General features: G+C 42.2%; 1 protein-coding gene and 1 long non-coding RNA gene across 8 annotated transcripts in view; one reads left to right on the top strand and one right to left on the bottom strand.

Annotated features, from left to right (window-relative positions):
- Positions 1-13185, bottom strand: part of LOC140909561 (uncharacterized) — a 47114-nt gene that overhangs the window by 18175 nt on the left and 15754 nt on the right. For both annotated transcript variants that reach the window (XR_012158270.1, XR_012158269.1), the window contains exons 2-3: positions 11292-11384; positions 6511-6553 (exon numbers count right to left, since the gene is read on the bottom strand). This is a non-coding gene — a long non-coding RNA (uncharacterized lncRNA). The remainder of the gene's footprint in view (positions 1-6510; positions 6554-11291; positions 11385-13185) is intronic.
- The window catches only part of EXPH5 (exophilin 5), a 51241-nt gene that overhangs the window by 26863 nt on the left and 11193 nt on the right, over positions 1-13185 (top strand). The window contains exons 2-4 of one of the 6 annotated variants that reach the window (XM_073338992.1): positions 2121-2278; positions 6451-6607; positions 11574-11631. In XM_073338992.1, coding sequence (XP_073195093.1) covers positions 2121-2278; positions 6451-6607; positions 11574-11631 — 373 coding nt within the window. Of the gene's footprint in view, positions 1-2120; positions 2279-6450; positions 6608-8461; positions 8878-10576; positions 10683-11573; positions 11632-13185 lie in introns of those variants that run through there. The other 5 variants (XM_073339023.1, XM_073339033.1, XM_073339012.1 and 2 more) reach the window with 5 other exon arrangements.

The raw sequence follows: 13185 nt of genomic DNA, 5'->3' as shown, positions 1-13185 counted from the left end.
GAGCACAGGCACTCCTGAGTTGTGGGATTTACCACAGGGAAGATTTTTTGAGAGCCATTGTTCAACACTGGCATTCGGTCACAGGGCTGCCCACAAAGGCTTTCTCCCCATCCAAAATACCACGTGGGTGTGGCACTTCTTGCTTTCAAATTACATTACAGTAGTTTTGCAATCCAGGCACACAGTAACAGGGCTGGCCACATGCTGAGCACCCCAGCATAGCCAGGCTGTGTAGCACCCTGCCTTTGTTTACCCTCTTCAGGAGCATTTAAGAACTGTGCTGGAGGCTTTCTCATGACCAGCAGTACCCCTCCTTGGGATCTCAATGTATTAACATAAACAATTCAAACCATCCTCAAAGTCCCAAAATATAGTCCATCAATACACAACCTATTCTACTCTGCTAGTCTCAGGGCTCTTCTTCAGTCCCAGCCTGCTCTTCAATCAACCAGCTATTTCAGCCCCTTCTAGCTGGAGTCCTTCCCTGCTCTTCCCAACACATACTCTCCAGTCTTCCTACCCGTAGTCCTTTCATCTCCAGGAAAGGGCTCAACATCCTCCCAATGCTGTCTACGCTCCATCTTTTAGAGGTCAGCAGTCAAACCCCTCTACTCTTCCAGGCCTCAGCCTTCTTCAGCTCTTTGGCTTTGGTTTCCAGGCCCAAACCCTTCTCCCTGTCAGAGTCTCCCACAGCAGCCTCCTGCTCACTACAACTCCTCTCTGTAGCTTCCTGCTGATCTCATAGATAACACCTGTCTTCCATTACGCCCCATCAGAGCTGTTAACATTGCACAGGTGGGCTGGAGCAGTTCCTTCTGAAAGGGCCCAGTCCACCCTGCAACATGCATCATTCAGGCTTTTTTGCATCTGCACACTATTCTTTTAGGTCCCAATAAATACTATATTCATATGACCAGTTATTTTGAGTAAAAATAACAACTTCTGTTCAGTTTCTCTTTCAGTTTGGTACCTTGTCCAAGCCACATTTCTATAGTTTAATCCATGCCTAAATCTCCTTTGGAGAAATCTGTAAGTTGTAGGTTGGTTATACACAACGTTAAATACGGGCAAGCCACAAGGCAGTTATGAAAATTAAGAGTAACAATCTTGTTTTACTAACAGTGCATAGCTATACAATCTGCATTTAGTATCGTGTTTGTATTACACACTGAAAGCTCCAGACAGGGACCCCACACTGCTGAGTGTTTTACAAAATACAGGCTTCAGAGTGGTAGCCGTGTTAGTCTGTATCAGCAAAAACAATGAGGAGTCCTTGTGACTAACAAATTTATTTGGGCATGAGCTTTCATGGGCTAGAACCCACTTCATCAGATGCATGGGATCAGGGAGCAGGTATAAATACATGAAAAGATGGGAGCTGCCTTACCTGCTCCCGTATTTTCCGCTCCATGCATCTGATGAAGTGGGTTCTAGCCCATGAAAGCTTATGCTCAAATAAATCTGTTAGTCTCTAAGGTGCCATAAGGACTTCTTGTTGTTTTTACAAAATACAGTCCTTGCTGCAAGTAGTTTACTATTAGGACAAGAACAATTTTACTGTTTTTTTTTTCCCCCTACAGAAATCTGAGGATGAAAAATCTCAAAAATGGTTTAATTACAATATATATTATTTAGGTTACTGATGTGACAGACCCTCAATCTTAGGTTTAATGAGTTGCTTATGCATTATGGCCCCGGTTCTGCAAGGCAGAAGGTTAATTAAGCATATGGGTAGTTTCCTGAAATCACAAAAAGAAAAGGAGTACTTGTGGCACCTTAGAGACTAACCAATTTATTTGAGCATAAGCTTTCGTGAGCTACAGCTCACTTCATCGGATACATACTGTGGAATCAGTTAGGCATATGGTTAAATACCTTGCTGAACTGGGCTGTCAGCTCTCACTGAAGACAAATTGAATCTTTCCATTGACTTTCATGGATCATGTGCTAATCCTTATTTGGTTTGCTTTTACACATTTTTTTTTAAAGTAATTTGATTTGTAGAAATCAAGCATAAGTGTTTTCATGAGGGAAAGGAGAGTTACTAGTGGTGAACAGTAATAGAAGGTAAATTTCTAAATCAGTTGAAATAGTTGACTGGCATTTTGTTTTCTTTTTAGCAAACTTCAGAAGAAAAAGCAAGATGTAACTGGACTACAGGGAGTGACAGGAGAATGGTTTGAAGAAATACAGAGAAAAAAATTTCTGAATGAAACTGACGTTAACAGAATGTTAAAACGACCACTAGCACATTGGCTAAGAAAGACATCAAGAAATGGTGAGTCATAGCGAGTTTTTCAAATCCCTTTCTTATGTGATGATCACCAAAACCCTGCAGCAAAGCATCTCAGAGTTCAGTAAGAGAGAAGTTTCTGAAATTGTGTTAGACCCCTTCTCACATCAAAGCTTTGCAAAATAACATTTTCAAAGGGAAATGTGTTCCTTTGAAGTAATTGTGTTAAAAGCACAACCGTGCAACAGATTACGAAGCTCTCCGTATTTCTTACCCTAGAGTTAAGAGTTGGAAAGATTATAAGCAAATAGACACAGCAGGTATTATCTGATGAAAGAATGAGTGCTAGCTTCGTATAGACTGCATTAGTTCCACAGAAATAAAAATCAAAGGTAAATATAATGATCACAGTCAAGCCTATTTTTTTTAAAGGAGATGAGGGAAATGGAAATAACTTTAGATAAATGAGGCTACAGAGAAGCAGAGTAGATGTCGGGGAACAATTTTGGATAATCAAGATTTGGATGAAAGAGGTTTGAATGTATTTGAATAGAAGCTTGACTGATTACACAGGAATAAAATGTGTGCAAGTGTCAGATTACCAAGGTGGGAGATGGACCCTGTCTGCTGCCTGGTTGCCACTGTGATAGAACTGGGTGGTCGTCTTCCATGCATGCTGTTGCCCATCAGATCCCAACATGGACAATGTCCCTATCAAATTTCCCATTCTGTAGTGCAGTGGTTCTCAACCTGGGGTCCAGGTGTGACGTTGCACTCCATATGATTTTTATGAAAATATGCTAATGAGCATGAATATAATGTAACTGAAATATGCTTCATGCAAAAGGTCTCTTGTAAGGTATTATTACAAAGTTTATAATATACTGAGTGTGGTCATCCTATTTGTATAAATGTATCATTCTTGTATCTGAAATTAGAAATATGAAATATAACTCTGAGGTCCTATTGTAATTATGAAAAGTGTGGGCCATTAATGGTGGTTTGGAATCTTGACTCCCATCAGCTAGGACAATTGACTGTAAATGGCTCTGTTTACTTGCAAGCCTTCCTGTGAGTGGGGCCGGGAAGAATGAAGGCTTGGGGTCTCACAGGACATGTGACCATGTCACCTGGTACTGGAATCCATCTTAAACCTGGGGCTTTTCCATTTAGAAGGAGGGGTGGGGACCCAAAGAGACAAAAGATTCCCACCTTGTGCTAAAGCTATATAAGGGAATGGAACAGAACAAAGGGGGCTGCAGTCATGAGAAATCCCCTAGCTACCACCTGAGCTGGAACAAGGACTGTACCAGGGAAAGGATTGGGCCCAGACTAGGAAGGCATCCAGTCCGTGAAAGAAACTTACTGAAACATCTCTGAGGGTGAGATTTTATCTGTATTCAGGTTTCTACTGTATTAGGCTTAGACTTGCGTGTTTTTGTTTTATTTTGCGTGGTAGTTTACTTTGTTCTGTCTGTTATTACTTGGAACCACTTAAATCCTACTTTTTGTATTTAATAAAATCACTTTTTACTTATTAATTAACCCAGAGTATATATTAATACCCGGTGTGGTGGGGGCAAACAGTTGTGCATATCTCTCTATCAGTGTTATAGAGGGCAAACAGTTTATGAGTTTACCTTGTATAAGCTTTATACAGGGTAAAACGGATTTATTTGGGGTTTGGACCCCATTGGGAGCTGGGTATCTGAGTGCTGGAGGCAGGAGCACTTCTTAAGCTGTTTTCGGTTAAGCCTGCAGCTTGTGGGGCACATGGTTCAGACTTGGATCTGTGTTTGAAGCAGGCAAACGTGTCTGGCTCAAACGAGTCAAGGTACTGAAGTCCCAAGCTGGCAGGGAAAACGGGCTCAGAGGTAGTCTAGGCACATCAGGTGGCAGTCCCAAGGTGGTTTCTGTGATCTAACCTGTCGCACCAGGGTCTGCTGTGGGGCTGCAAGCAGGTTCAGGGGGGCCACCAAGGAAGGCCAGCGTTCGACTTGCTGGGGCTCAGGGCAGCAAGCCAAAGCCCCATCGCATGGGACTGAAGCCTGGGGCCCTGAGTCCCACCACCCAAGGCTGAAGCCAAAGCATGAGCAAAGTAGCTTCTCTGGGGCCCCTGTGGTGTGGGGTCCCAGGCAATTGCTCTGCTTGCTACCCCCTAATGCTGGCCTTGGCTTTTATATGCAGAAAACCAGTTATTGTGGCACAGGTGGGCCGTGGAGTTTTTATAGCATGTTGGGGGGAGGGTGGCACAGGGGCTCAGAAATAAAACCATTGAGAACCCCTGGTGTGGTGTCTCCCCCATCTCCCCTCCATCTGGCTCTCATGAATAGATCTTTTCTCCATTCACATTTCTATCTGGTATAATTTTTTCATCTGTTACCCTTTGCCACAAACATACATCACCTCTGCCTCTCAATACCTGGAGGCACAATCATAGGAAGCAGAATTATATTTCCATAGAAGGGCTGTATACCAAAAATGTCACCTAAAGGTCGCAAAGAGGTTTATGTAACTCTTTTGATGTCATGCTTACTGTCACCAAAAGGGTAGGTTCCAAAAGGAGTAAAGATTTTCTAACATGAAATCTGCCTGTCAGTGAGGTACAAGTGATACATTACAGGCAAAAATGAAACCCTGTGACCTAAGTTCCCTTTAAGCTGCACAGCTGCCTATTAAGCCCTGCACAGGCGCTCAGGGCTGTGGTGGGAAGAGATGCCTCTCCCCCGTACGGACAGGCACCCCTTCCCCAGTTCTAAGCTGCTGCAACAAGAGAGGGCTGTCCCCACCACAGCCCCGGGGCAGCCTGCACCCCAAAACCCTCATCCCGGCCCCACCCCAGAGCCTGCACTCCAAGCTTGTGCCCCAGCCCTGAGCCCCCTCCCACACCCTGAACCCCTCATTCCTGGGCCCACCCCAGAGCCTTCACCCCAGCCAAAGCGCTCACCCCTGCAACCAACCCTTTGCCCCAGCCCTGAGCCCCCTCTTGCACCCTGAACCCTTCATCCCCACCCCAGAGCCTGCACCCCCAGCCAGAGCCTGCACCCCCCCATGCCTCCTCCCACACTCTGAACCCCTCGGCTCCACCTGCACAACGTGAATTTTATGTGCACCAATATGAAGGTGATGTGTGCACATAACAAAATTCATTCTGTGCATGGATGTAAAAAATTAGAGGGAATGCTGCCTATGACATGTTCAATTTTTCAATGGTGCCCTGTTATCTGAATGTTGCTTTGCTTCCCTGGTCCCACTGGGGCACCTCTTAGCAGCAGAGACTGCAGTTTCTCTGCTTACTCTGTGAACCAATCTGTCGTTCACACCCACTTTCAACTGCTTTTGTCAAGAGGACAGGGTTCATGTTCCCTGTGGAAACAAGGCCATATTCTCCCAAAATAATTAAAGTATGATGCCCTTTTATGATTCTGCAGACAAAATAAGCTGAGAATGTACATAAAATAAAACACTTTAAATATTAACTGTAGCATTCAACCACCAAGAATGGGCTGGTGAATCCATCATAAACTTAGGTATAACTAGGTTTTTTTTTAAAAACATTCTAGTATATAATATAAATGACTCATGTAATTAATGATTCTGTCTGTATGGTGTTTATAGCATGCTCAGTACAGTGGTACCTGAGTGCCTTACACATTTGAGAAGTCAACCATTATGGATCTTTGGTAAAAATTTTCAAAAATGACTAATTGCAGATGCCCAATGGGAGACATCTTAACAGGGGCCTGACTTTCACTGGGCTGGTGTTCAGCAGTGTCTGACAGTCAGGCTAATTTACTTATCTCATGTTGGGCACCCAAGCACGGATGCACCCAAAATCATTGGTCCCTTTTGAAAATGTGGACCTGTGTTTTGTGGACCTTTTTCCCCCATTCTCCAGTTAGACACCAAAGGCCAGCATGTCACTTTGCTCAGTCAAAAGAAATCAGTGATGGTCTGAAATTTCTAACAACCTTTATGCAGAAGAAAATGTACTTGTCTGGGGAAAACAACTACAAACTTGCTGTGTCAATAAAGAATCACAAAAGGGAACAAATCCCTTTTTGCTTCTTTTGCAGGTCATCTTTAATTACAGCTTACTGCCTGCCTTTATTCAGGCATGCAAAGATGTAGCTTATTTAAAAAATGGTTTAAAAAATTAGATTTTAACAAGAACTGGAAATAAATCAAATAATTGCAACATTTTAATTTTTTTTTAGATTCTAAAGAGTTTAAAATGTCATCTCCCCAAAATCCACAAGCGCAAAAGAATGTCTCACCTTCCATTCTGGGATTCAGAACTCCTTTCGCTTCACTCTTCTCCTTCAAAAAATCAAGGAAGCACAGTTTAAAGCATCAGACTCGGCAGCAGCCACGGTGAGCTATACACAACAGGTGTTCGTTCTACTACTTAATGGTAGTTAGAAGAAGAAAATTAATTGTTTCGTGCCTCGCTTGCAAAACTTTGTGTACAGCTCCCTTTAAATTAGATGCTCCTCCAGCCTACTGCTTTTCACATGTCCCAGTAGGAGCATGATTTTATTTGGTTATGTAATGCAAAGTTATCAGTTAAATGTCAGAAAGAATAAAGACTAAGTAGAAAGTAAGGGCCAAATTCCCATCCTTTGATGAAATTTCATTTGCTGAGGCTTTGCACGAAAGCGGCATGGTTGTTACGGTCTCCGGGCTATAACAGCAGCTCTAGCCCATTATGCCCCTTCTTCATGGAGCCTGGATAATAGATTCAAGTAGTTTGTAGACACATTGGCAACACCTCACTGTCAAACCCCTCTTTGTGATGCGATGATGTTGTTGTTGTTGTTGTTGTTTATATTGAGGTAATGCTTGGGGTCATCAGTCATGGATCAGGGGCACATGGTACAAGGTCCTTTTCAAACACACAACAAAAACGTGGACCCTGCTCTGAAGAGCGTACAGACTTTTTGTAAGACAAACTTAGATTGTAAGCTCTTTGGGGCAAGGACTGTCTTTTTTGTTCTGTGTGTGTACAGAGCCTAACAAAGCAGGGTCCTGACCAGGGATCCTAGGTGCTATAATAATGCAAATAATAAATAATACGAGACAACAGGTAGATGCAACAACAGACTGGGAGAGGGGGAAGAAAGCACAAGGTAATAATGAGACAATACTGGTCAGTGTGATAAGCAGTTGTTTTAGCACACCAGCTGCTTAACAGTTGGTGAGGTTTTTGTATTGCAGCAGGGGAGAGTTTTAAGGTGGGATCTGAAGAGGGACAGTGAGGTAGCCTTGCAGATGTTTCCAGAGAGCTCCTCCCACATTAGCAGAGCAGCAAGGTGACAGTAATTGAAAATTACTGGCCCCCCATGAGTGCTGGGAAGCAGATACTAGCCGTGGCACAGCACAGTCCAGCTATTCCCTCTCTTTCTTCACCTTTGGCATAACCCCTACACTGGGGACTGGGAGCAGGACCAATGTAGAGCTCTCACATCCTCTCTATGCAAACCAGGGTGGCTCTCTGTATAGGGAGTATTCAGGAGGCCATTCCATGCTAGCAAAACAGCATAAAGGAGCATTTGTGTAACTGAGAAAGAGAATAGGGTTTCAGGAGGGATATACCCATATATTGGTGTGAAATCAGTCTTGGGGGATGAGATCAAATGAAACCAAAGCCTAGGGGGCTTCAGATTCTGGGCTCTTCAATTTGGCAGCCTTTACCAGTATTAAAATGGCTTTTTTGAAAAAGCAATAGAAGATGCATATAATGGTATGTACTCACTGCTTTGGTTTTCCTAATTATATATTTATCCTAATTTTTCAACAGAAAATGTATAAATTAGATCTCGGATTCAGATGATCTTGACCAATGGTGGGCAACCTGCGGCCCATCAGGGTAATCTGCTGGCGGCCCGTGAGACAGTTTGTTTACATTGACCGTCTGCAGACATGGCCGCCCGCAGGTCCCAGTGGCTGTGGTTCGCTGTTCCCAGCCAATGGGAGCTGCTGATAGTGGTGGCCTGCACGTCCCTGCAGCCCGTGCTGCTTCCCACAGCTCCCATTGGCCGGGAATGGTGAACCACAGCCCCTGGGAGCTGCGGGCGGCCGTGCCTGCGGACGGTCAGTGTAAACAAACTGTCTCAGGGGCTGCCAGCAGATTACCCTAATGGGCCGCATGAGGCCCGCATGCTGCCTACCACTGATCTTGACTCATTACAAGGCAGAATTTGAAAAATAAACAGCAAGGCTATTCTGATGTGGAGCTGAGCCAATTACTAAATAGCCTAGTCACGTCTCCCTACTGAAAACTTCTCCGCCCTTTCTAGGTGTTGTCTTTGCATGTGACTTGTTTTATGTGTAGACGAGCAATAAAAATACTTTGCCTGTCACCAGGTAAAGTTATTTGGAGAGTAAATGATATACAATAGGCAGCAGCACTGTAAGTCATGTAAGTAAGCTTGACTGGCAGAAGCCTGTAAACAGCTAGATATTAGCGACTGTTTAAATGGTACTTTGTCTCTTTTGGGAAAGAGGGGGAGGAAAGAAAAAGTGTCATCTGCTGTGGGGTGTTTTGTTGTGGGAAAAATATTATGGAAGGCTGCAAAAAGAAGTCTCTTTACGTGGAGCTATTTAAGAGGCTAATAAAAGGGTTGTAACACCAAAAGTTTGCAGTAAGTACAACCTGTGATTGTTTTCGATTCTAGGCATTTGATGTTTTAAGTTATTCTTCTCCTCTTCTTATAGCATGTTTAAATTGGTGTTACATTTAAAAAGAAGCGCTAAATTTTACTTAACCATGTGTTTTCAGCATGCTTGCATAATTTGATTGTTGTGTAGCTAGGTACTGTGTAATGCTCGTACAAATATGAAAAGACTCATATGAATACTAAAAGGAATTAGACTGCGATCTGAGAGAGAACCCAGGCACGGGCCATTGCAGATTCGAGCCCGACTGAAACTAACAATTTGCTTCAGAATCTATCTCATGGAGTTATTGTGTATTATTATTAAATACAATCACTCTTTTAGTGTTGCACTCCATAATCAGCTGTCTAGCTACAGGTACCTAGTTTCGTGTGTGTTCGTGGTTTGATGACCAAAAGAAATCAAATTATTTCTGGTTTCTGTGGTAATGAATTTAAGAAATACTTGCATGTAGGAAAATAAACCTTTAATTTCAAAATGCTGACAAACTGGATGGAGTTCAGAGTAGAGCAATGAGAATTATTAGAGGGCTGGAGGGACTGATGTAGGACACAAGATTATTGTAATTTGACTAGGAGACAACAAAGGAGGAACATCATCATCTATTACTTAGAGTGCTAAGAACAAGGATGAGGAAAAATTATTTAGGATGGTGCAAGGAGGTGTAACCAGGAGTAATGAGATTAAATTAGGAATGTGAAAATTTGGCCAGAATATTAAAAAAAAACCAACATTTCTGATGGCTAGATCTATTGGAACAGGAATAATGGATGTCCCACTTCTTGGAATAATTAAAACTGGGCTAGGGACAGCACTTGCAAGTGTGCTGTACAGAACCATTTTCCATCTGCAAAGTTGAAGCAGCCAATAGAATTTTTTCCATTTCTAATGGAATAAGACTTGAGATTGTTTACAAAACAGAACACCAAACTCGCCGCATTTGGTTTGAAAGAAATCATTGTAAAGATTCCGAAATACCACAAGCTCAACTCTATACATTGTGTTAAAAGTGTTAATGCATATTCTGCATCATGTAGCTTAAAGCAAAAGTTAACTATGGCTTTGAGATCTGATTCTGAAACCCTTACACACACTGAGTAGTAATCCCATTGACTTTGATGGGAATATTCACATGATTAACTGCTATCAAGCAGAGTTAAGGAGTGGAACAGGCTCATAGAGCCTTATTCTGCAAAGCCCATGGAAATCAAAGGGAATCTTTCCATATGCTTCAGTGGGTTTTGGATGATGCCCTCTATGAGGAAGGGATCCTGATTTTAACCTTCCCAATTGCAAAAACAAAATACTATCCCTTCCAACCGTTCTTCCCTGCCTGCAAGCGCATTACAAACAAATGACAAAGCACAGTGGGAAGAAAGACTCGGATACACAGAACATGCCAACAAGCCAGTTTATACTTGCTGCTGAAGCACAATAAAATAATTTACCTCAGTCCAGTGAAAGCCTTAAGAACCAAAATAAATAATGACTGTAAAAAAAGACTTTCATAGACAGGAGTGATCACAAAAAATGAGAATAAGCAAAACAAAGCCCTCTGGGAGGAGGGCTGAACAGTTAAGAGCAACCACAAGCTAGGCAAAATTCTTTTCAATACCCTTTTGGAAGGGGATAGGCATGTTAATTTTTAAACAAAGGTCTGCAAGTGGGAGAAGGAACCATATCTTACTGCAGTTGGTTTAATTTCCTCATTTGAATTAGGAACTTTTTTTTTTTCACCTGTGTGGGTACAAATCCATCTTGCTTTACTCACGTGAGTATCCCCATTTAAATCAGCTGCACTTCTCTTTTTTCCTTTGGTTATTTATTTAGTTAGTTAGATGTATACACTCATTCCATTAAAAAGAGTGCCCGTCCTTTGCTCTTGGTGCCCCTGGACACATTTAAAAAACGACAATTCTAAAAATACATTATTTCATATACAATCCTCTTTTGGCCAATAATTAACATTAATGCAGCATCTAAAAAATGACTGAAGATCCTTACAAGGACTCCCACCAGAGTCCTGGCAATCCCTCACAACCTGGGATAATAGTTAGGTCTTGCAGTGTGCACTGAAAATTGAAAAACTAGGATTACTTTGGACTGGTGGGAGCAAATTCCCCAGGGCCTTATAGAGAATCATCTGTCAATTCCCCCACTTTTTTATACAAATGGGGTGCCCCTGTGATCTCCACTGTGGCAATTTGGGACAGAAAGAGAGGCAGTCTTTCAGAGAAGTAGCTCTCAGGCCATTTTGAGTGTTATAGGTCATATAACCAAAACCTTCGATTCTCCTCAGTATTTAATAAATTCTTGTCACTTGGAAAATGACCTACGATTGCAAAATAACCGTTTGTTAGAATGACAGATGCAGAGTTACCTTACTGATATTCCAACAGCGTAAGTGCCATTAATCTGAGGTCCCTTCTTGGCTGTTCACTTGGAACATTAACAAGTTGCAGATTCGAGCAACCTGATGGGTGAAAAAAATATATCAGAAGATGCATTTGAGAAACAACATGACAATCTCTGTGGACTCTTCATAAAAAGTATTTTCGGAAGCTTCTTGCTTGCTATTAAAAGGAAGGAAGCCGGTTATTTACGCCCTTGTAAAATGTTATTGCGTTCATCTTCAAAGTAGCATCTTAAATTCTTTTCACAGATATGACAGCTTTGCTCTGGGCGCTCATACTTCTTCCAAACTTGAGGAAATGGCACAGGTAAGTAGCTTGGTAACTTTATTGTCAAAAATGTTTAAAGCAGAGAATATTTTGAGTACTAGTCCACTGTCTTTGTAGAATAGACTTTATGTCCAGCTGGCTACTTATTTAAACATGACTCTTGCAATTCTGTATTTAAATACATGGGGAAATTCATATGTGGTGTAAGCCTGTTGAATTCAGTGGTGTCACACAAGAGATGAATTTGCCCCACTTATTGTACGAGTGTCTCCAAAGAAGTCCGCAGTCTAACTTCTGCAGTGCAGTTTCAGTTCTCTTTAACAAGGAAATTATTTAATAAATTATTGTTACGGGACAAACACAAGATATATTTTGTTAGTAGTAACCAAAGCGCAAATAAATGTGAACTCACTTTGAACAAATATTTACCGTTTGGATATATTTATAATTGTTTTAGTTTTATTTGTTGCATCTGTGCTTACAAACAGGTTGAGCATATATCCACATGATTTCTGGCCTCAGTGCAAGTTTACATTCAGATGCAGATCATTCAGATTCTGTTAGGCACAGATTCTGCCACCTTTACTGGTTCTAGTGATGTCAGTGGGACTGTCTGTCTAGTAAGGGGCTTTTCAGTGGGTGAAATTCACCCCCATGCAGACAGCCTGCACGAAACCTATGAACCACTTAAATCCTATTTTTAGGCCTTAAGTGGGAGTTAAGCGATGCATAGGCCTTGTGTCGGTCTTATGCATGGGGGTGAATTTCACCCAGTGAGAGTAAGATTTGGTCCAACAGTATTTTTTGTCTGATTCTGCAAGCCCTCGGTGCACAGAACTCCCATACACTGAGAGTGCTATGCGCTGAGCTTTTATAGGAATGAGGCTTTTTGATGTCAAGATGAACTACTTTAGCTAAATAGAGCCTGGGCACTAGGAAGGCTCCTTTGTGTTCTAACTTCAGGTGATTTGCTTTGGCTGGATGCTCCAGATTGGTAGACACGGACGTTTCAAGCATGAGGCACCAAATTCTGCTCTGGTGTGACTTCAATGTAGTCCTTGGATATCAACAGAATTACACCTGGGATGAAGTTGGCTCAGAGTCTCAGTTTTAACCATTTTATTGCCCTGTATTACTAACATGCCCTCTGTTACATGGTGTAATCAGAGAGGAGACAACTGAGGGCTTGTCTACACTTACAGTGCTGCACCAGTGCAGCTGTGCTGCTGTAGCATTTACTGAAGATGCCACCTACACTGACGAGAGCTTTTCCCATCGGCGTAGATACGCCACCTCTCCGAGAGGCTGTAGCTATGTCGATGGGAGCAGTCCTCCCATTGACATAGTGCTATCTACACCAGGGTTAGGTCGGGTTTAACAACATCGCTCAGGGGTGTGGCTATATTACACCCTTGAGTGACATAGTCATACCAACATAAGATGGTAGTGTAGACCAAGTCTAACAGGGAACATAAGGGTATACAAATAATGAACAGTATCAAGAAGATAAATTGGGCACTCCTACTTACCCTCTCTCATACTTCCAGAACAAGGAACCTAATGGCAGAATTTAAAATTGATAAAAGGAAATAC

The sequence above is a fragment of the Lepidochelys kempii genome, chromosome 1, assembly GCF_965140265.1.
Source record: "Lepidochelys kempii isolate rLepKem1 chromosome 1, rLepKem1.hap2, whole genome shotgun sequence".
Taxonomy (NCBI): domain Eukaryota; kingdom Metazoa; phylum Chordata; order Testudines; family Cheloniidae; genus Lepidochelys; species Lepidochelys kempii.
The sequence above is the reverse complement of the archived record's forward strand: the minus strand, read 5'-3'. Positions and strand labels throughout refer to the sequence as shown.